The sequence below is a fragment of the Mus musculus genome, chromosome 4 (assembly GCF_000001635.26).
Source record: "Mus musculus strain C57BL/6J chromosome 4, GRCm38.p6 C57BL/6J".
Classification (NCBI taxonomy): domain Eukaryota; kingdom Metazoa; phylum Chordata; class Mammalia; order Rodentia; family Muridae; genus Mus; species Mus musculus.
The window spans coordinates 148,145,708-148,166,930 of record NC_000070.6 but is presented as its reverse complement, the minus strand read 5'-3'; the positions used below and the strand labels follow the sequence as shown (position 1 = coordinate 148,166,930).

The 21,223-nt window shown below is 54.5% G+C and overlaps 3 protein-coding genes and 1 non-coding gene across 34 annotated transcripts; 3 read left to right on the top strand and 1 right to left on the bottom strand.

Annotated features, from left to right (window-relative positions):
- Nucleotides 1-510: 510 nt before the first annotated feature.
- On the bottom strand, nucleotides 511-6,733 carry Fbxo2 (F-box protein 2). 2 transcript variants are annotated; one of them, XM_006538814.4, is made up of 7 exons: nucleotides 6,629-6,733; nucleotides 6,220-6,251; nucleotides 2,476-2,856; nucleotides 1,976-2,105; nucleotides 1,808-1,903; nucleotides 1,158-1,287; nucleotides 511-966 (listed from the first exon to the last, which is right to left on the bottom strand). In XM_006538814.4, exons 2-7 carry the CDS (start codon nucleotides 6,239-6,241, stop codon nucleotides 832-834), a joined length of 894 nt encoding a protein of 297 aa, XP_006538877.1. In that variant the 5' UTR covers nucleotides 6,242-6,251; nucleotides 6,629-6,733; the 3' UTR covers nucleotides 511-831. The 2 variants fall into 2 exon arrangements, with proteins under 2 accessions (XP_006538877.1, NP_789818.1); NM_176848.1 differs by lacking the exon at nucleotides 6,629-6,733 and having other exon boundaries at nucleotides 514-966; nucleotides 6,220-6,263.
- A 14-nt stretch (nucleotides 6,734-6,747) lies between these two features.
- Nucleotides 6,748-14,132, top strand: Fbxo44 (F-box protein 44). Of its 26 annotated transcripts, none has more exons than NR_104374.1 (7): nucleotides 6,837-6,897; nucleotides 8,108-8,394; nucleotides 10,225-10,351; nucleotides 10,441-10,536; nucleotides 10,650-10,785; nucleotides 12,690-12,773; nucleotides 13,287-14,132. NR_104374.1 is itself a non-coding variant. In NM_001355702.1 (7 exons), exons 3-7 carry the CDS (start codon nucleotides 8,967-8,969, stop codon nucleotides 12,507-12,509), a joined length of 408 nt encoding a protein of 135 aa, NP_001342631.1. In that variant the 5' UTR covers nucleotides 6,837-7,188; nucleotides 8,108-8,394; nucleotides 8,773-8,966; the 3' UTR covers nucleotides 12,510-12,666. The 26 variants fall into 26 exon arrangements, 18 of the variants coding, with proteins under 18 accessions (XP_030109361.1, XP_017175665.1, NP_001342631.1 ...); NM_001355702.1 differs by lacking the exons at nucleotides 12,690-12,773; nucleotides 13,287-14,132 and adding exons at nucleotides 8,773-9,003; nucleotides 12,498-12,666 and having other exon boundaries at nucleotides 6,837-7,188; XM_030253508.1 differs by lacking the exon at nucleotides 12,690-12,773 and adding an exon at nucleotides 8,773-9,003 and having other exon boundaries at nucleotides 6,844-6,897; nucleotides 13,287-14,130.
- Nucleotides 14,133-14,795: 663 nt separating this feature from the next.
- On the top strand, nucleotides 14,796-21,215 carry Fbxo6 (F-box protein 6). Of its 5 annotated transcripts, none has more exons than NM_001163707.1 (6): nucleotides 14,796-14,918; nucleotides 17,265-17,552; nucleotides 19,510-19,636; nucleotides 19,996-20,091; nucleotides 20,475-20,610; nucleotides 20,746-21,215. In NM_001163707.1, exons 2-6 carry the CDS (start codon nucleotides 17,294-17,296, stop codon nucleotides 21,013-21,015), a joined length of 888 nt encoding a protein of 295 aa, NP_001157179.1. In that variant the 5' UTR covers nucleotides 14,796-14,918; nucleotides 17,265-17,293; the 3' UTR covers nucleotides 21,016-21,215. The 5 variants fall into 5 exon arrangements, with proteins under 5 accessions (NP_001157179.1, NP_001157178.1, NP_001157177.1 ...); NM_001163706.1 differs by having other exon boundaries at nucleotides 14,902-14,989; NM_001163705.1 differs by lacking the exon at nucleotides 14,796-14,918 and adding an exon at nucleotides 15,006-15,101.
- Mir7022 (microRNA 7022) lies at nucleotides 19,935-19,995 on the top strand. Its single transcript, NR_105989.1, has one exon. It is a non-coding gene; the product is annotated as a microRNA 7022 (primary transcript).
- Nucleotides 21,216-21,223: the final 8 nt, after the last annotated feature.

Here is a 21,223-nt window from a genome sequence, read left to right as displayed (position 1 = left end):
GTGTGTGTGCGCGCGCGCGTGTGTGTGTGCGCGCGCGCGTGTGCGCGTGCGCGTGTGCGTGTGTGTGCGTGTGTGTGTGTGTGTGTGTGTGTGCGCGCGCCACTCCACAGCCTTCATCTCTAAGCCCAAGAGAATGCTATCCAGACCTGGTGGCGTCACTGCCAAACTGCTCCAGAGAGGGATAGGAACAACGCAGCAAGACACAGCCTAACTACTGGGCCAACGGAGCCTGTTGGGCAGGCACCCCACACTCCTTTACCAAGCCCTGTTGTGGATTCTGGGCAGCTTGGATGTCCTCAGGCGCCAGGCTCAGCCAGCCCCTCCTCAGACTCACAATCCAAGCCTTTGTCCGCTGGCCTGCCCAGGCCCAGCTGGCCCCACACCAACCCAAGAGCCCCTGGAAACCCGAGCAGCTGGACGGCCACCAAGTACTTTTCCAGGCCGGGCCAGGGGCCCTGGGGAGACGGAGCACGATGGGGTGGTGGAGATGTCCATTCATCTGTGCGTCCATTGTTGCGTTCTTTGGACAAATATTTATTGAGTGCCCACTTTGAGGCAGGCACAATGCTAGGAGCGCGGGATCCAGCAGCAGCCCCATACCCCCTCGGATCGTACATTCTAGAAGCGACTGCCCGTGGAGATGCAAATGAAAGCCATCCTACAGTAAAGCAACATGTCCTTCTTTCCTCGGGACCAGACTGAAGGAAGGGGCGGGAGAGAGGCAGGTGCAAGGCGTGGGCGAGGCAGGTGAGGATGCTACCAACTAAATTAAGGCCTTTCTACCCCAGAATTCTGCCTTAGAGGGCGGATGGTGGGGGTAGGGGAGGTCGTTCAGGGTTCCACCCACACGCTACTGTTGGTCACCCGGGCCCCGAACCAGCCCTTCCAGTAGACCGAGTCCTGCCCTCCGTGCTCGAAGCGGACAAAGCGGACACCTGGCCCGTAGTCGATGAAGGTGTGGGAGATCTGGGGGTGAAAGGATAGCACGTCAGCCTCAGGGGTCTAAGGCTGTCCTTGCCGTCCCACTTGAGCGCAGCAGCCTGACCCCAGCTCTAATTGTGGGCTCTACTTGCACAGGCTCCACAAGCCGGGGACGGAGTTTCCACAAGCTCTACCCGGGATATCCCCACCCTGCCCCCTCGGCCCATCGGGATCACCTCCATCCAACTGCCGTCCTCTGGCACAGCCACCTGTCCTGTAGCGAACTCCGCCAGCACATCTTCGTTCTCCGACAGCAGCCTCACAGTGAGCTCATACAGGCTGCCCGCATCAGTGCGACCCGAGTACCTGCAGGGGAGTGGGAGACACAGACCTCACCTGCTGAGAGCCTCACTCTGCCAGAGATCTCTTCTGCCTATCCCAGCATCCCTGCCGGGCAAGTGCACCCCCCCCCAGCAGTGTCCCCATTTCACATATAAAGAAACTTCGTCCACAGAGGAGACTGGGTCCCCCCACCCCACCCCCCAGCCAAACTCAAAGTGAACCAGACCCAACCTTGGAACCAAAGCCATCCTAGGAGGGACACAAATGTGTGTGTGTGTGTGTGTGTGTGTGTGTGTACATGAAGGGGGTAAGCAAGCCTTAATTTATTAGTAGTATTCTTGCCTTTTAAACACGAGAAAGTGCACACCCATTTGTTAACATTTTAAACTCAAGGCAGGAATAGCTTTCCACCAGTTGCCAACCCTTGCGGACCCGTGTTCCACGTGTCAACAACACTGAAAGTGTGGCAAAGAGCTAATCCCTCCACCACCACCACCATTTCCCCTTTCCCTCCAGTCCCGAACCCTCCCCAATAGCTGCTCACCAGTCCTTCACCACGATGGCGGGCTGGGTGGTGTCCAGTAGCTCCTCCCAGTAGCCCTCTGCCTGCAGATCAATGACCTGCGCTTTGCGACACCACCTGGGGGAACAGGCGTCAGGACTCGGTGGGCCCTGCTTTCCCCTCCCTCTCCCCCTTGCCCCTTCTCCTTACTCGAAGGAGGAGGCGAAGTATTTCTTAACGCTGTCATCTTGGGTAAATTCCACCCCATTGTCTCCGGGCAGTTCCTCCACCCTCCAGCCGTCCCCACCGTGCTCCACGTCGCTCCAGCCCTCCAAGTCCTCTGTAGGGATAAGACAGCCCCACCCTGGTCACACAGCCCCTCGCTTGAGGCTGCGGCAGGGCTGACTTTTGCCCTGACAGTGAGAGGTAGAGTGGCATGGGTCCTTTCTCAAGGTCTCAGGGGGCAGACAATGAGCGACGGAAATGTAGGCACTTCCTCACTCCTACCCCAGACCCAGTGTCCACAGGATCTGTCCCGCCCCTGTTCACTGAGAGTGGATGCCTTGGGAAGAGAGACTCCCCAGGGAGCAGAGGGATGCTCTGGGCTAGACAGTGCACCAAGCGCTTCATCTCATTTAACCTTGAAGCGGGCGGGCGCCGAGGGCCGTTTTCTAGAAGAGACGGTGGGCATCCAATTATGCGGCCCTCACCTTCCCCACAAGGGTTGCGCAGCAGGTTGCGCCTCCTCTTGCTCAGAAAGTAGAACTGTTGCCAGTGGTCCCGCTCCTCATCAGCGCTGCCCTCGGGCACCAGCCCCTCCTGCTGGCACTTGAGCAGCCACAGTGGGGCGCCGTCCACCAGCTCCTTCCAGCGCAGGCACACCAGGCGGCAGGCCTGCACCAGCTCCGTAGCTGGCAGCTCGGCCAGCACGCGCAGCAGCAGTGGCTCCGGCAGCTCGGCCAGGTACTCCACGGCCTCCGCCTCTTCCTCCTCCTCCGCCTCCCGGAGCTGCTCCTCCTCCGCACTCGCCTCGGCGCCCGCCTCCTCTGGCTGCTCCTCTGGGCTCGCTTCTTCGGGGTGGCTCACACTCTCTGCGGACCGGGAGAGTAAGGGAAAGCTGTGACTCCCAAACTGTGCCACTCCACGTCCCACTTTGAGTAAACCACGGCAGGGGGCCAGAGGTTCTTAACCCGGACTTGCTGGCACTCGAGGCAGAAACAAGCACATCTCTGTGGGTGTGAGGGCAACGTGAGGGATACTGTCTCTCTCTCTCTCTCTCTCTCTCTCTCTCTCTCTCTCTCTCTCTCTCTCTCTCTCTCTCTCTCTCTCTCACACACACACACACACACACACACACACACACACACACACACACAAGTTCTGTAGTCCTAAACTGTGTTCAGGGAGGAAGCCCACCCAAGGATACAGAGCCACAAATACTCCTGCTAAGCCAGAATTGTTTCAACTGTTGCTTCCCCCTGCAGGGCTAGTAGACACTCACAGGAATACGGGATTAATGATGGGTTAGTTCTCCTAAGGACCCTCCCAGACCTCTGGGTCCCTCGCTGCCTCTGGGAAGCCTTCCTGGATCTACCTTTAGCATACCCTCTCACTGCACGAGGGTCACAGGCATTCAAGGGCACCTGAGCCTCCGTACTTGCTCTGGTTGTTTGATAGCAACCTTTGTGTACAATGGACTGACCTCAAGGATGTGGCCTGGGAGACACCACTTTTGTCCCTTGTAGAGTCAGGAGCTACTGAATTTTATCAGCGCTTATGAGCAAGGTACTGCTCTGAGCCTTGGAATTACTCCCTCAATCCTCAACCCATCTCCTTCAGGCTGGGCCCAAGTCTGCTTCACGAAGGGACAGAAAAGTGACAAGGTCCAGAATCACACACCGTATAAGCAGTTGGGAGCCTGTGTTTGAATCTGTTCAGTCCAACACAGAAGCCAGCTTTAACAGGCACCAAAAGAATTGGTTGAGGACTGGAGAGATGGCTCAGTGGTTAAGAGCACTGGCTGCTCTTCCAGAGGTCCTGAGTTCAATTTCCAGCAACCACATGATGGCTCACAATCATCTGTAATAGGATCTGATGCCCTCTTCTGGTGTGTCTGAAAACAGCGACAGTGTACTCATATACATAAAATAAATATTTTTTAAAAAACTGGCTGAGCCGGGCGTGGTGGCGCACGCCTTTAATCCCAGCACTCGGGAAGCAGAGGCAGGCGGATTTCTGAGTTCGAGGCCAGCCTGGTCTACAGAGTGAGTTCCAGGACAGCCAGGGCTACACAGAGAAACCCTGTCTCGAAAAAACAAAAAGCAAAAAACAAAAACCTGGCTGAATTGACAATCTGGCCTTGGTTTGGATACTGTGGATGCTCAGCTGTGAATATGAAGTGACTTAGTGTAGGTCCCACTGGCAGTGTTAGGGAAAGGGACACTCAAGGGCTCTGGGTGAGGAAAATGAGCTCGAGATCCAGCTAGCCCCAGCCAGCCAATGGGAAAGGGAAACAGACAAAGAGAGATGCTAGGTGACTTGGGAAGAGTCTTCCTCCCCTCTTTTCCCATCCCTCACCCTCAGTCTCCTCATCTGTGAAATGGAGTCATCCTTGTGTCAGACTGTCAGATTTATACTGAAATTCATCCCCTTCCCACAAAGGAGCAAAGCAATGGGGACATCCACTCTTGCTAAGCCAGTGGGGACGCCTGACTCCACAGTGAAGACTGGGAGACAGGACAAAAAGCACTGCCTCCCAGGCTGGGTTCTCCAGGTCAGCCCACTGAATACCCAGGCTGCTGTGGGCAGCTGTGTATCTCTTGGATCTCAGCGCGCCTCATCTGGGCCACCGAAGAAGAAACCTTGAGTAAGCAGACACTGAGTGGGCAGTATCTCTAAAGGAGAGAGGGCCAGTGGGGAGGGGACCCAGCCACCCTGTGTAATGGAGGCCATCTCTCTCAGAGTCCCTGAAGACTGGTCTGACCCCAAGAAGCCAAGGAAATAAGGGAGCAGGCCTGGGGCAGGGGAGGGACAGGTGGCCCGTTCCCTAAACCTCTTCTAAGGGGATGCAGTCAATAGCATCTACACTGTCAGACACTGGAAAGCTGACTCGGGATTTCCCCTCTCTTTAGAGCACACAGTGAGTCCTCCATCAGCCATGGTGAATTGTATACACACACACACACACACACACAGAGAGACAGACAGACAGACAGACAGACAGACAGACAGACAGACAGACAGCGTACTTTCCCCACATTTCTGATGTGTTTTGGTCACATTTTCATATGTAGGGGTTTACTCCTTCATTGGCAATGAGAAAACGGGTGCAGAGGGTCCTAGCATTTCTTCCAGGTTCCACCACAGGACATCATCAAGCAGAAGGAAAAACAATTGTCTGTCCTGCTTCCAACAGCTCTGGAGAGCTGGGCCCAACGTCCTCACCTCTCTACCATCACCCAGCCCTGCCCTGGCCCCAGCAGATACCTGATGCTCCCCGGAAAGGTGCACCTCACCCAGTCCTCTCTCCTGGCCCCTAGGCCTGGCATTGAGGCCCCAGATCGGATTACAGCCCCCCCCACCTGCTCCCTTGCACACAACTTGCCACATTGTTGCTGTAGGAAAGTTATCTAGCCATGGATGCTGACCCCAAGCTGACTCACTCACCTGGATTGGGCCCCTGAGCCCAGGGACTTCCTGGGAGCAGGAAGAAAACGGTAGCCTATTCTGGGGCCCTGTGGATGATGTTGAAGCCAGGCACCGACTGAGAGTGAGGACTTGGGAGTAGGAGGGAAGACTGGCCACCTCTGTTCCCTCACCTCCTCCCCTAAAGAGTGAACACTCCGAGCTGAGCATAGTTAGTGAGGAAGGGATAAGAGTCAAGGCAGGCAGGTCTGACTCAGCAAGCAGCCCCCTACAGGCCCAGCAGGGAGCCGGAGGGCAGAAGGGGTGGGGTCTTTGGTGCCAGAAAAGATGACTGGGCAATCCTTGAGGACCCAGAGCTTCTGCCAAAAGCAGCCTTCCTCACCCCTAGCCTGGTTCCCACGGAACAGCCCCGCTACTCCAATACAAGACGGCCCCTCCAGAGAAGGGAGTCCCTCAGGAAGCTAGGATGGAGGCAGGATAAAGTTTGTAAACCCTAGGACCCCGCGGGGACTCCGGAGGCTCAAGAGGCAGGGAGGGCAGCGCTAGCAAATGGAAGAAGTTCATGGAAGCAAAAGCTTGCAAGAACCCGGCTCTCAAACCCCAGGAAGTCTGGAGCCTGAGATGCCAGAGTCCTCCGATGCCATTTTGGAGACCCAGGCGTCCTCCTCCCTCCACACCACGACACCAGGCAGAAACCTGCTCCCTAGACTATCTCTAGGGTTTTCCTGGCGCGAAAGTTTGAGCGCCTTCTGCGGCGCTGGTCCGCCCTGTCTCCCGAGTCTGTATCTAGCGGGGCCAGCAGCGGATACCTGGATCACCATCTCCATCCATCGCTGCGGTGCTGTCAAGAGAGAAGAGCCTGAGCGCTGCGGGTGGCGAGTCCTGGAGCTGCCCGCGTCAGCCGGGCCCGCGCCGCCGCGCCTCTTAAAGGCCCCGTGCGCCCCGCCTCTGGCCCCCGGCTAAGGGCTGGGAGTCCTGTACCCCCCCACCCCCACCCCCCGCCCCGTAACCCAAGGTGCGGCTTCCGGGAGGAGCCTGGGACTGGAGAGGGGCAGGGACAGCTACAGAATGGGTGGGCTTCTAGTGTGCCTGGAGGATGACTGCAGGAGGACATATGGAGTCGGACTACTGGGGAGTAGAGGGTGCTGGCGCCGAGCCCAGTGGAGTTGGGGGTATCGGAGCTTTCCTCCTCCCCAACCCCCCAGGTAATTTTCCTACGCTGTGATGGGGGCGAATCCGGGGAGTGCGCGGGTGAGGCGGGGCCTGAAGGAATGGTGGGCGGGGCCTTGAGGGCAGTGGGCGGGGCCGCATCGTGAACCAACTCTGGCAGAAAGGCGCAGTTCCAGTACCCAGCGTTGTGGGGCAGCCGGACTAAAAGCTGGTGACGGAGAAAATGGGGTGGGGCGTGGGGCGTGGTCTGACAAACAGTGGGCGGGTCGCACCCCGGGCCTCCATTGGTCCGTAAGGCTCATCCCCAGGATCCAAGGGTATGGCGCAGCGCGACCAAAAGTAGTTGACAAGGAGAATGGGGAGGGAGAGGGGCCAGTGTTGTGGGATGGGGATGGGGCGGGGTCTGATGAGTAGTAGGCGGGGCTGTGTCTTGGGTGCTGTTCTCCAACGTAACCCGGCTAAGAGCAGGTGACAGAAGGAGGGGAGCAGTGAGCGCCCCAGCAAGGAGACGTTTGGCGGGCAGTAGGCAGGTCTGCCTTCCGGGCCACGCAGGCTCGGGCTGTACAGCCCCACGGCCTGGCAGGATCGCTCAGCGCGACGGATCGCAGGTGACTGCGGGAGGGGGAGCGCCCAGTTCGGGGACTGAGGCACAGTGGGCAGAGACCTAGAGGGGAGGGGGGGGGCGCGCGCGCTCTGCGATCATGAGGGCCTAGCGCCTTTAAGGCCCAGGCCTCAGGCTTTCTCCCCTCCCCTCCCCCCACTGTACTGTGAGGCTTCGAAGAACTGGGCTATGGACGCCATCGGTGCTCAGAGATCTGAATCTGGTCTTGAGCAAGGTAGCCCGTTTTAGAGCCAAGCATAAATGGGAGACTGCAGGGGGCCGGGGCGGGTGGGGGGGGTGCGGGAGGGAGATAGGAAGGCTCTTTTCCACTCGTACATCTTTCCTCAGGCTCAGGTAAACGGGTCATATTCTCTGAGATCTTAAGAACGTCACTGAGCCCTTTGTACTCCGTGACCGGTCCTGAGGGCCAGTGATAACCCCCGATCATCATCTCTGTCCCTTTCCCCGTGTGGGGGATGGGGAGGAAATGAAGAGTGGCAAGCTGGAGGGCTCACAAGGCCTCCCATTGTTACCCTCCTCTTAAAAGACTGCTGGCCTATTGAAAATGGCTGGCTCTACCTTCAGTGAGAGCCGGAGCTGCCTCCCCTCCTCTCCTGTTTGTGTGACCTTGGGAAGGTCCCTGGGCGTCCTTAGAGGCTGTTCTTAGGTGCCCGGGTTGGGGGAAATCAGATCTCATGGTTTATTAAGCAACTCCCCGGCCCATGCACCTTGAGCTTCTAGTGACCCAGGAGGGAACTACCATGCCCCAGCCCCTCGTCCCGTTTACTGTGGAAACAGAAGGTCAGAACAGCACAGCAACTCTGTGGCCCCCCGCAGAGTTGGGAATCTCTCTATCCCTGGGTGCTGGGATTGCCACTCGCCAGGGAGAAGGCTCGGTGTATAGCACGGCTCTCCAATACCCACAGGAGCTGGCTAGGAGACGCCACCATGGCAGTAGGCAACATCAACGAGCTGCCAGAGAACATCCTGCTGGAACTGTTCATCCACATCCCAGCTCGCCAACTGCTGCTGCGCTGCCGACCGGTCTGCAGCCTCTGGCGAGACCTCATTGACCTGGTTACACTCTGGAAGCGCAAGTGCCTTCAAGAGGGCTTCATCACCGAGGACTGGGACCAGCCTGTGGCTGACTGGAAGATCTTCTACTTCCTGCGCAGCCTCCAGAGGAACCTCCTTCACAACCCTTGTGCTGAAGGTGGGTGCGGAGAGTATGCCTCAACAGGACCCATGCTCTATTAGATGACCACAGTATGCGTCCTAAACACTGGCTGTGAGCCCTTTAGCTATATTACGGCCTTTATTCCTCTCAAAATAATTCTTAGATGCAGGGACTAGTGACGCACCCACTTTTCAAATAGGTACACTGAGGTCAAGGTACACACACACTACACAAGAAGATAGGGAGTTGAAGGCCATCTGTTACAGGCTAGTCTGGGCTACATGAGGTTCTGACTCAAAGCAAACCAGTTACCCTTAGTTGGTAATGGTGCTGATACCTGTAATCCTACCACTCAGGAGACTGGTGCATGAGGATCATGAATCTGAGGCTAGCTTCTCCTAAAATCTTTCCTAGGAAAAGAAATGAGGCCTCACAGACCCCAGGTTAAACCTACAGACTGTTCCAGAAGGGGCCTTGCCAATGGATGAAGGAGCAATGAAGTCTCCCTCGCATTCTGGTTCAAGAACAGATTATCTTCTGGTCATCTGGATGCCCTAAAGCCCAGGCTGTGCTGTAGCCTGAGAATAAGCTACAATATAGGAAGGACCATGTCTCCTGTCACATGGTCAAACATCAAGAAAAGTGGTGAGGGTGTTAGTCTAGGCAGCCCAGACCCACCCCTCACTGCCTGCCCGCCCCACCCTACCCCCACCCCCGCCCCACCCCCGCCCCACCCCTACCCCACCCCCACCCCCAGCCATGCTGTTATACAATGCTAGGCAGACTACATCCCAAACCAACCCAACAGATTAAGAAGAGTTTTATGGTTTGATTTGCTTTGTTTGGTAAGCACCACAACGCAGGCTCTCTCTATTATTACACTAAAGGTAGCCATGGCTGTCCTGGAACTCACCATGTAGACCAAGCTGACCTTGTTGAACTGGTAGAGACCCTCCTGTCTCTGCCCATCTGAGTTAACATTTTAGTTCCTTTTGTTTGTTTTTTTTGTTTTTGTTTTTTCGAGACAGGGTTTCTCTATGTAGCCCTGGCTGTCCTCGAACTCTCTCTGTAGACCAGGCTGGCCTCGAACTCAGAAATCCACCTGCCTCTGCCTCCCAAGTGCTGGGATTAAAGGCGTGCGCCACCAATGCCCAGCTGAGTTAACTTTTTAAAGGATTATAAAAATAGAAAAATGTATAGCCTCCAACCCTAAGATATTATGGCACTCTGCAGAAAGCCCCCCCTCCAGCCTTTCCTCTCAACATTTATTTATGTGTTAGGTCATGGGGGGCGGGGGCTGTACATGCTGCTGCACAGGTATGGGATCCTCAGTTACTCGCCTCAGGCCATCAGGCATGGGGGCAAGGGCCTTTACCTGTGAGGCATTTGCTGGCCTTGTTGTTTTTGAGACAGAGTCTTGCTATATTGCCCTGTGTGACCTGGTACTCACGCTGTAGCCTAGACTGACCTTGAACTCACTGCAATTCTCCTGCCTCGGCCTGCTGGGATGGCAGGTGTACGCAACCAGAATTTAACCTCTATGCTTGATGGTAGCTGGCAAAGGGACCAAGGCTAGAGAAGGAGAGTAACACATCTATAGCCACACAGCCCATTGCTACTGGAGTTGAACGAGATTCAAGTCTGTCTGCCAGAACACTCTCCATTAGAGAGGGAGTCCGGTCATCCAGGATGCTCAACGGGGAGTCTCTTACCTATGCTCATGGCACACAGAAGCATCCAGTGCACTACCTACAACACACGGGCTGTAGGGCAGCTTAGAGGTCCCAGCTCTGAGTAGGAGGCAGGGATGCTCCGAGACGCTGTCCTGAGGGGCCTCCTGCATGGTAGACTCTGCTCTCTCCACAGAGGGATTTGAGTTCTGGAGCCTGGACGTGAACGGAGGCGATGAATGGAAGGTAGAGGATCTCTCTAAAGACCAGCGAAAGGAATTCCCCAATGACCAGGTCAAGAAATACTTCGTGACTTCCTATTAGTAAGATCTAGGGCCTTGGGGTGGGGGGAGCGCGTGTTTTAACATCCGGGTCCAGTGCTGAACTTCAGCCCCTCCTCCCCCTCCCCCAGCACCTGCCTCAAGTCCCAGGTGGTGGACCTCAAGGCTGAAGGGTATTGGGAGGAGCTGATGGACACCACCCGGCCGGACATCGAGGTCAAGGACTGGTGAGTGCTGGGGCGAGGGTCTGGGGGGGGGGCCTGCCACCCAGGCGCCCCACCCCTGCCCTGCCCCCTATCTCCCAGGTCTTCACAGGGCCCTTCCTTCTCTTTATCTGCAGGTTTGCAGCCAGGCCAGACTGCGGGTCCAAGTACCAGCTGTGCGTCCAACTCCTGTCGTCAGCCCACGCACCACTGGGAACCTTCCAGCCGGACCCGGTGATGATTCAGCAGAAAAGCGATGCCAAGTGGAGGGAGGTATGTGGGCAAGGACCCCATGGGAACCTGGGCCTCACTTGCTTTAGTAGAAGAATAGGAGTAAGCTTCCAGCTTAGACAACAGAGTCGGGAGACAGAGAGAGCCCCAACCCAAAAGCAATTCCCAGAAAGGATGCCTCCATGGTGTACCGATTGCCTAGCTAGCATACACAGAGCCCTGTGTTCCATCCCCAGTGCTAAAAAGTAAGTAAATATCTGGGCCTAAAGACTGCCCTCAATAGTTCATAATACTTTGGCTCCTTCAGAGGAGCCAGGTTCAAATCATACCACCCATATGGTGGCTCACAACCACCTGTAACTCCAGTTCCAAGGGATTCAAATCCCCTCTTCGGTCTTTTGCAGGTACCAAGCACATGCATAGTTTATACACATACATACTGGCAAAATATTCATACACATGTAATAAACTAAAGGTGTGCAACCGGAAGTGCCCAGTGTTGGGAAACTGAAGCAGCAATGGGTGAGGGCTAACTACCCTGGCAACCTAGGGAGACCCTGTCTCAAAATTAGAAACAGTGGACAGTGGAGAAAAAAAAAGGCTGAAGATAGCATTCAGTGGCAGAGCGCCTGCCTAGCATGTGCTGGCTCAACTCCGTATCACAGAGAAATAAAATAAAAACGTTCAAGGACAGCTGAGCGGTGGTGGGACACACCTCTAATCCCAGCTCTAGGATTTTCTAAATCCTAGGTAGATCTCTAAATTCAAGACCAGCCTGATCTATAGTTCTTCCAGAGGTCCTGAGTTCAATTCCCAGCAACCACAACCATCCTTAATGAGATCTGACACCCTCTTCTAGTGTGTCTGAAGACAGTGACAGTGTACTCACGTACATAAAATACATCTTAAATAAATACGCAAACAAATAAATAAAACATTTGGGCCTCACAACTCCAGCTCCTGGGCCACCTTCTGGAAGAAGTTGGTACTGCATAAAGTGGTTTGCATAAACAAACATACCCACAGCTCCAACCTTCCCATCACAGGATCTAGTGGTTATTCCTGGTCTGGTCGTTAACTTGACTGTGTCTGGAATGAACTACAATCCAGAATTGGAAGGCTCACCAGTGATCCAGATCTTGAGGCTGGGACATACAAGTTTCTGACCTGGGTCATAGCATGGAAACCTTGAGACAGAGTGGCCATGGGAAGTTTAGGCCCAAGGGAAATAATCCAAGTCCCCGATCCAGGCATGGTGGTACATACCTTTAATCTGGGCCACACCTTCTGCTGGAGGCCTATATAAGGACATTGGGAGAAGGAAGGTGTCTATTCTTCGCCTGTTTGCCTTGTGGGACTGAGTAACTGCTAGATCCTTGGACTTCCAGTCACAGCTGCTGCTGACCGTTATAAGGGAGTTGGACTACAGACTGTAAATCATCAACAAATTCCCTTACTATATAGAGACTACCCATAAGTTCTGTGACTCTAGAGAGCCCTGATTAATACACAGGACTTGCCTCTCAGCTCTGCTGCTGCTGTGGGAAAGCAGCTTCAGACAAGTGAGCCCTGTTGAAGGGACAGACAGGACTGAGTTGCCAGTTGATCAGTGACTTTTGTTGACACTGTATCAGTGACTTGTCACTGCATCAACTTCCCTAGGGTAAGTTGGATTTAGGCTGAATAACGTGTTTCTTTTTTTTTTTTTTTAACTTAATTTAGTTTTTATTTCTTGTTTTGATTTTCTGATACAGGGTCTCATGTAGCCCAGGCTGGCCCTCAGCTTGCTACATAGCAGAAGACACCTTGAGCTCCTGGTCCTCCTGCCTCTAACCCCCACCCTGCCTGGTTTATGTGGTCTTGGGACTGAACACAGGGCTGTGTGTGTGTCGCTCTACAGGGCAAGTACTTTACTGAACTACAGCTCTTTTGTTGTCTTCTGATAGGGTCCCTCTAGGATCCTAGGTAGCCAGGGATGACCTTGAACTTGTGACCCTCCGGCCTTCACCTCCTGAATGCTAGAATGAAAGGTGTGTACCATCATGGTGCTGGGGATGAAACCTAGGGCTTCCAGCAGGCTACACAAGCACTTTTGATAAATCTCCCCCCACCCCCAGCTCTGTCCCTCTGTTCTTCTCGAAAAAGATTTATTTTTATTTTACGCATATAAGTGGTTTTTCCTGTGTGCCTAGAAGGCCAGAAGAGGGCTTCAGCTCTCCTGGAACTGGAGTTACAGATGGTTGTAAACTGCCCTGCAGGTGCTGAAAATGGAACCTTGGTCCTCTACAAGAGCAGTCAATGCTCCTAGATATGGAGTCATCTCTCCAGTCCCCCTGAGTTTGTTTTTGGAGACAGATCTTTTTTGTTGTTGTTTTTTTTGTTTTCTGTTTTGTTTTGTTTTTTGTTTTTTCCGAGACAGGGTTTCTCTGTATAGCCCTGGCTGTCCTGGAACTAACTCTGTAGACCAGGCCGGCCTCGAACTCAGTGGAGACAGATCTTACAGAGTAGACCTGACTGCTCCCCTCTGTCTGCCCCTGCCTCAGGTTTCACACACATTCTCCAACTATCCTCCCGGCGTCCGCTACATCTGGTTTCAGCACGGAGGCGTGGACACTCACTACTGGGCCGGCTGGTACGGCCCGAGAGTCACAAACAGCAGCATCACCATCGGGCCCCCGCTGCCCTGATGCCTCCTGAGCCCCAGTCCTCAGAGCCCTAATTAGTAAACAGTCAGAAAGGGCCAGGCTTGGGAAGGGGAGGTGGAAACTCCCAGACCTCATTGTTAGCCTTTGCCCCCAGCTGCCTGTGTGTGGAGTTTCTAATGTCTGGGCCACCCTCCTCTCTAGCTCTCCAGCAAAGCTGCCCCTCTAAGGGTGCAGTGCCTGAGGATAGGCAGATACAACAGGTCTCCATACTTCTCATGCTTGCCTAGACCTGTTTCTACCCCTGACCTCTCTCCTTGTTCTCCTCAAGGGCCCTGGAGAGCAGGGACAGACAACATATCTGACAGGCTTGGGGACTGCCTTTAATGATGTCATAAGGCAGATCTAGGATAGAAGGCTCTGCTGGCCAGTCCTTAGCCTGGTGGTCAGCTGCTGTACGCTCTCTGCTTTGGCTTTAAAGTCAGGCCTGGTACCAGATAGGCAGGATCAGACTATCTTTGTCATCCTACCAATGAGTGCAGGACTCCCCAGAAGACTCCGGATGAGAGGCCAGATGAGGGGTAGGATGGACCAGGGTTTTGAGTGGAAGGACCTGGCCAAGTCCTCTGTGGCTTGAAGATGCCCCAGCCCCATCGGTGGGAGCGTCAATTCACACACTACCCCCTTGACCCTAGCACCACTCCATCCCTCCTGTTACATAGCCAAATAAAATGTTTCCAGCCTCTGTGTGCCCTGCGGCTTTTGGAGGGGAGGGTTGGTTCATGGACAATCCTGCCTGGCCCTAGAGAGGCAGGAGTGTGGCTGCAGTCCATGCTATAAAGAGGGGTTGAGCATTTCAGGAGTGTGGCCATGGCATCCCCCAGCTTAAGGGGCAGAGCCCTCAGCCCTATAGCCCTCATGCCCGGGAGTGCAATCCAAGGTGGCCATGCCAGGCTCTGCAGTCACCTTGACGAGAACTTTACTGATTTTTTGGTTGAGCCCAGCACGCAACAGATGCACAATGCTTGTCAAAGTTAATTATCTCACTCCAAAATAGAATAGATGGGTTAAGCTAGGATGGCTGACCTCCTGCCTTGAAACTCCACTTTCACTTGATAAATGCTTTGTGAGTTAATTTTCACTAGGACCAGAATCCTCAGAGAAACCCAGAAAGAGGTTGGACACGGAGTGGTGGCTCAGGCATTTAATCCCAGCCTCAGGAGGCAGATGCTAGTGGATCTCTTGTGTGTTCAAGGCCAGCCTGGTCTACAGAGTGAGCTCCTGGATAAATAGACTTAGTCTCAAGAAAACAAAACCAAAAACCAAACAAACAAAGCCAGAGGAGGTACAGCTCTGCCCCTCCCCATGGGTGGGGCAGATCCAGTCGCCTGTCTGGTAGGGACTAGATTCTAAGTAGCGCTTCCTTCGCTGGAGGAGGAAGCAGGCCCGAGGTGGGAGCAAGCTGCTGAACCGCTTGTCGCCTGGAGGGGGAGACGGAAGCCGGGGAAGCCCGGCCAGTGGAGCAGCAGCTTGGTGAGGGGGGGGGGGGATCCTAGAGCTCCGAGCTCACCATCTTCGCACCGACGCGGAAGGCCCGCTGGTCGGTGCGTGACGCCAGTGGGAAGACGGGGCGGGGCGAGGTGACAGAGGACCGGGTCGCCGAGGTCCAGGCCCAAGGCCCTGGAGAGCTGAGGCCCCCCTTCCTCCGGTGCCCAGGTCGCGGCCGCTGGGCAGCGGGGACCGCGAGTGGCCGGCGGGAGGGTGGGGCCGGGCGCAGGTCACGCGCTCGTGGGGAGACTTGGGAGGGGTGCGGCAGGTGCTCTCGAGTCCGGCGCCGGGACGCGGGGACGCCGGGCCTGCTGTAGGCACGCGAGGGTCCCGGACGGTGGCGACACCGGCTTCTCCTTGGGACGCCGGGCTTCAGGCGCTAGGGTAGGACGTCCGCTCGTGACCCAGCCGCAGCCTGGTGTGGATTTTACCCCTAAGGCACACCAGGGGCACTGTAGTCTCCCTGGCAAGGTGGCTTGTTTTGGGGGGGGAGAGTGACACTGGAGTGGAATGCCATCAGGACCACGGCAGGGGGAGACCCCCCACTCGGGACACAGTGACTCACCCGTGTAGGCAGCTTTTAGGAGTTGCCGACATCTTTTAATGCGCATAGTTTAAGATTGTTGTTGGTTGTCCTTTCCTTAGGATGGAGCCCAGGGCCTCCCAAGTGTTAGATAAGCATGCTACCACCCGGCAGCACCTCCCCCACCCCCACCCCCACCCCACCCCCGTGAGGGGGAGACATTTCTGCTCCTTCTGCCTGGAAGTTCACAGTCCTTCTAAATGAGTCATTGCCAGCCTTATTTACTTTTACTTTGTATTTTGAGACGAGCAAAATTGATTAGGCTGGGACAAAAAGTTCAAACTTTCCACCGAGTATCTGGGACTGTGAGGGCGTGCCTCCACTCAGGTTTGTTGTTTGGGCTTTTCTTTTCTTTCTTTCTTTTTTTTTTTTTTTTAAATCTTTTTTGTTTGTTTTATGAGACAGGGTTTCTCTGTGTAGCCCTGGCTCTCCTGGAACTCACTCTGTAGACCAGGCTGGCCTCAAACTCAGAAATCCTCCTGACTCTGCCTCCCAAGTGCTAGGATTAAAGGCGTGTGCACCACCACTGCGGGTTTATCATTTTGTATTTTGACACAGGACGTTTAAAAAACTGTAAGCATTTGAAAGACCCTGCCCCTCCCTAGCTAAGAATTTAAGCTGGCCCCATGTGATCCCTTTCCTTCGTGTAGTAAATATTCCGGAGAGCCAGAGTGTATTCACCCTCTTGTGTGCTCAGACAGAAGCCCCCAGAAGACCACCAGCTTCCAGGAAAGGCTCTGAAAATTCTGAGAATGCTACAGTTTGTTTCCCTGAAAGCGGGTGGGGAGGCTTAGGCTCATTTGAGTGACAACATAGGGTCCCACCTCACACCTGGGGTAAGTCGGTGAAGTGAGCCTTGAAAGGAAGTTTTACTGCAATGGCAAAGCAGGACTCGCCTCCGAGAACTTAAGAGACAGCGCAGTGGCCCTGACTCTTTCCAGGTCACAGGCCCAACTGGCTCCAAAACAAAGCAGTTTGGGAGTGAGGGGTGGATATTGAGACCTCGTTTCCTGTGTAGCCCAGGCTGATTTAGGAAACTTGATCCTCTTTTCCCCCACCTCCCTATGCTGGCTTTTACACCCCTGGCTTCTAAACAAATTCTTTTTCAGTGGGGAAAAGGACGTCTTTAAAATTTTGTGGTTCTGGGTTTTTTTGTTGTTGTTTTTTTTTTTGTTTTTTGGTTTTTTTTTTGAGAGGCAGCAGTCTTGCTCTGCTGCCCAGAGTGGCCTAGAACTGCTGGGCTCAAGCAAGTTTCAACCCTTAGCTTTCTGAGTAACTCTGACTCCAGGCAGTTACGGTGGCGCCTACCTCTACCCTAAGGGCTTTAACTAAAAGTCCTGGAACACAATTTAGAAGCAGAGTGCTTGCTCAGGATACACGAGGCCTTAAGTTCCATCGCTAGCACTGCCAAAAAAATTTTTAAGAGCTTAGTTTTGTTCTTGTGGTTTTTGAAAACCAACCTAGGCTGACCTGACCTAGTAGTAGCCCAAGAGATCCTCCTGCTTTAGGCTCCTTAGTGCTTGGAACACAAGCTGCCAAGTCCCGCACATTGTTCACATTACATCTCTTCCAAACGCACCTAGAACAGGCCCGGAGGACTTCCAAGGGCCACACTCCACCCCCACCCTGTAAGCGCTTCCTGGCAGGGTTTCCGGTCAGGGGTGGACCTGCGATCCAGAACCTGATGGGAGGGGAGGAGTCTGCTGTTTCAGGTCCTCAGCTCACTGTCTTCCCCCTACCACTCCCAGGTCTGGGAACGTAATTCTCTGTTGCCACCATGGTCCACATCAACGAGCTGCCAGAGAACATTCTCCTGGAGCTGTTCATCCATATCCCGGCCCCACAGCTGCTGCGCAACTGCCGCCTGGTCTGCCGCCTCTGGCGAGACCTCATCGATGTGGTGTCCCTATGGAAGCGCAAGAGTCTTCGAGAGGGCTTCTTCACCAAAGACCGGTGCGAGCCCGTGGAAGACTGGAAGGTCTTCTATATCCTGTGCAGCCTGCAGAGGAACCTCCTTCGGAACCCGTGTGCTGAAGGTGGGCCGGCCGGGGGCGAGCCCTGGGAGCCTTCTTTACTTCCCTGAACCGCAGGGCCTTGGTGCTTGCCTGTCCACGCTAGCTAACGACAAATGTCCCCGTGTCCCTAACAGTCCTACACTTTGGTTCCTTGTTCTTTGGGTCTCGGACCAGCTTAGAGTCTTCATCTGTTACATTGTTTTATAGGAATGTTTGGGGGATGGGGACATGCGCATGCCGCGGGACACTCAAGAAGAGAGAGTAGCTTGTGGAGTTGGCACTCTACTTCCATCATGTGGGTCCCAGGGATCCAACCCAGGTTGTTAGGCCTGACAGCAAGCACCTTACCTGCATAGCCATCTTCACCCACTGGGTTGACATCTGATGACAGCTTCTCCTTAGTCACCAGCTCTGCATGGCTCTGTGACACTTCTCAGAACCTTTGTCCTTTGTGACAATGTAAAGGTCTAATGGACCCTGTGTATCACTGGGCAGGGCACCTGTCCCCTGTGGCTCCTTCCAGGCTTCCTGCTGTCTGTCCAGGGACTCTCTGGGCCTTGACAGATGTGGCAGCTCAGCCTCCTGACAGAGGAAGGATTTTGAGCATAGCAGTCTTGGCTTGAGGCTGGTTTCCCCCCCCCCCCCCCCAGCCTCTCTTGTCTTTGTTGGGCTTTTTCTCTCCATTCACCACAGTGGCCATGAGAGAGTCCTGTCTGAGGCGGGCATAGCAACTTACACCTTTAATCCCAGCACTTGGGAAGCAGAGATCTCTGAGTTCAAGTCCAACCTGGTCTATAGAGTGGGTTCTAGGACAGCCATAATGAGACCCTGAGTAGAAACCAAAACAAGGGCCTTGCCTTCACTTCAGACAGCTGCCCACTTTTCCCTCTCCTGATTGTGGTTGTGGAATACAGACAAGCAGTAAGTGGCCTGTCTCTGCATCAGAGTACTTTGGGCCCTGAGGTTTGTGACTTGGCTTAGGGCTCAGAACGGTCATCCACTGAGGGCCACCCTGCCAAGGCTCAGGCCAGTCAGGGGACCTACAGGCAGCGCCTCAGATACTTGATCGCCTTACCTGCCCTAGATTCCACTCAGAAGCTGCCCAGCCAGGCCACCAGCTTATCTCGGGACGTTTTTACAGAGCTACCTTGCAGCTTTGACTTTGGCCAGCCTAGCCTTGCTCAAATCTCCCATGGCGTTTAGCTCATGCCAGCCCAGCTCCTGGAATTCTTGTCTTCCTTTGGTTCTCTACTGGGAAGCTTCCCAGAACGCATGAAAACCGTGTGGGCTCTTAGAGGGAGGGATACAGAGTGGACTGGCAGAGTTCTGGTGATGGTTCTGGGCCACCATCAATTAACACTCGTGTTTTCCTGGGTCTGCCATACTTGATCTGAAGGGGGGAACCCCTAGATCTAACCCTGTTCCTGTAGGCCCCATACCACAGGACTCCTGCAGCCACCAGCCCAGGGGACACCAATGTGCCCTCTTGGCATTTGCCCAGGAAAAGGGCATCTGATCTTGTGGGAACAGTGGTTTCCTTTGGCCCATAGAATCTGGGTCACAGTTAACCAGGGCCTCTCCTCCCCTAAGCCTGGAAAAGCTGGTGGCCAGGAAAGTGGCCACGTTGGGAAGAACTCCCATCAGCCATAAGGTCTACTCCATCACAGGCCTTTATGATCATACTCTCTAAGGATTGAAACATGGTCTTTGTAGGGGCCCCACGGCAATATGAAGTCATGCCCTTGGACTGGTTGGGTGCTAAACTTGGCTCCCTAATATACTACAGAAGCAAACTGATTAATCCTTTGGTATCCCAATCTGAAAATCTGAGCCCAATTAAGCCCTAGCCAAAACCATCTCACCACTCCTGAAGTCTTCCAGGACCAGTAAAGGCCTCAAAATTTCAAGTGTATACTTCAGGGATGCAGTTGCTGGCAGAATGCAAGGGGATCTCACCCGTGCTTCCGCTTTCCCCCAGAGAACCTGAGCTCATGGCGGATAGACTCCAACGGAGGGGATCGCTGGAAGGTGGAGACGCTCCCTGGGAGCTGTGGCACAAGCTTTCCTGACAACAAGGTCAAGAAGTATTTTGTCACCTCTTTTGAGTAAGTGATGATTGCGGACGGGGCAGCCTGTGCTGAGGGCTCTACCAACTGGTAGGATAAGTGGGAGGGGGCCTCTGGGAGCTCAAGGAGTGTCCAGGAGCAGTCAACTTGGGTTTCAGGTGACAGGAGGTCACTGAACGTCACATCAGGAGCAAGAATCAGCAACACTTCATAATATCCCATGGGGCCAAATACTCCCTAGGGAAGAGCAAATCTAACTCCCCATTTCCCTCAGACAGACCCAAGGAGCTCCAGGCTGGGTATGTCCTGGAAGTCACCTGGGTCCCTTGAGCCACCTACCTGGCAAGGAAGGGCTCTGTTTAGCATGCTGGCAATACAAGCCTGACCTCTGCCCCCAGGATGTGCCTCAAATCCCAGATGGTGGACCTCAAAGCTGAGGGCTACTGCGAGGAGCTGATGGACACCTTTCGGCCTGACATTGTGGTTAAGGACTGGTAAGTGGTCTCCCCCACAGTGTGGCAAGGGACACCCTAAGAGCCACAGGTCAACCCCACCCCGCTCTGCCTCGTTCCCCTATCAGCCTTTTTCCCCCCAACAGTCGACTCAGATGGACAGTGAGGCCTCCCAATGAGCTAGCTGCCCTGGGCGGGAACTCATGCCTTATGTAGCACCTCCCACCCCTTCCCTCTGATTACCCCATACCGCTTGAATTTATCTCTGTAGTGCTAAGGATGAAGCCCAGGACCGGGACTGGGCTAAGCACACAGTTACAAGCACAGTCCTCATCCAATGTACCATATGGTGACAGGCTTGGACAGTGTCTCTGTAAGAAGCCACTGTGGTTTTTCAAGCTCACAGCCTTCTCTATCCTCCCTAGGGTTGCCCCCAGAGCAGACTGTGGCTGCACCTATCAACTCCGGGTACAGCTGGCCTCTGCGGACTACATTGTCTTGGCCTCTTTTGAGCCTCCACCTGTGACATTCCAACAGTGGAATGATGCCAAATGGCAAGAGGTGAGACCCTGCCTGCTTGTCCTGCCACTCACTCTTCCCAGGGTGGGGTCCTAGGGAGGAGGGACAAGTGCTCTGCAGTTCCGAGCGGTCCTCCCCATGGCAAGTCTTAATGGTCTCCTCTTCTCTCCTCTCCAGATTTCCCACACCTTCTCTGATTACCCTCCAGGTGTCCGTCACATCCTTTTTCAACACGGGGGCCAGGACACTCAGTTCTGGAAAGGCTGGTACGGCCCCCGTGTCACCAACAGCAGCATCATTATCAGCCACAGGACAGCCAAGAACCCTCCCCCTGCCAGAACTCTACCGGAAGAAACTGTAGTAATCGGAAGGAGACGGCGAGCTTCGGACTCCAACACTCATGAGGGTTTCTTCTGGCAAGGGCTATGGCAAAGGCTAAGGCGTTAGTGGGCAGTCAGGCTCCCAGTCCCATGAGCACTTGCCCTATACAACCTTGGGCAAGCCCATCAACTCAGTAGTGATAGTTGGCACCCACAGCTCTGACATTTTGTTGTAATAAATGTTTTCAGTAACCCAGCCTGGTTTGAGGGCTTACAGGTGGGTTGCTGGCACTCTGAGAAAGAGCCCCTTCTCAGGGCAGCTTCGATACACATGT

Bases quoted from the DNA above. Each gene is read 5' to 3' on its own strand.
- Fbxo44 (NM_173401.5), top strand. From the start codon at position 8,130: ATGGCAGTAGGCAACATCAACGAGCTGCCAGAGAACATCCTGCTGGAA. The intron at 10,352-10,440 runs GTAAGATCTAGG...CCCCTCCCCCAG, and splicing joins TACTTCGTGACTTCCTATTA to CACCTGCCTCAAGTCCCAGG. The intron at 10,786-13,286 runs GTATGTGGGCAA...CCCCTGCCTCAG, and splicing joins GCGATGCCAAGTGGAGGGAG to GTTTCACACACATTCTCCAA.
- Fbxo2 (XM_006538814.4), bottom strand. From the start codon at position 6,241: ATGGATGGAGATGGTGATCCAG. The intron at 2,857-6,219 runs GTATCCGCTGCT...CCCGGTCCGCAG, and splicing joins GGATGGAGATGGTGATCCAG to AGAGTGTGAGCCACCCCGAA. The intron at 2,106-2,475 runs GTGAGGGCCGCA...TTATCCCTACAG, and splicing joins GCGCAACCCTTGTGGGGAAG to AGGACTTGGAGGGCTGGAGC.
- Fbxo6 (NM_001163707.1), top strand. From the start codon at position 17,294: ATGGTCCACATCAACGAGCTGCCAGAGAACATTCTCCTGGAGCTGTTC. The intron at 17,553-19,509 runs GTGGGCCGGCCG...GCTTTCCCCCAG, and splicing joins TCGGAACCCGTGTGCTGAAG to AGAACCTGAGCTCATGGCGG. The intron at 19,637-19,995 runs GTAAGTGATGAT...CTCTGCCCCCAG, and splicing joins TATTTTGTCACCTCTTTTGA to GATGTGCCTCAAATCCCAGA.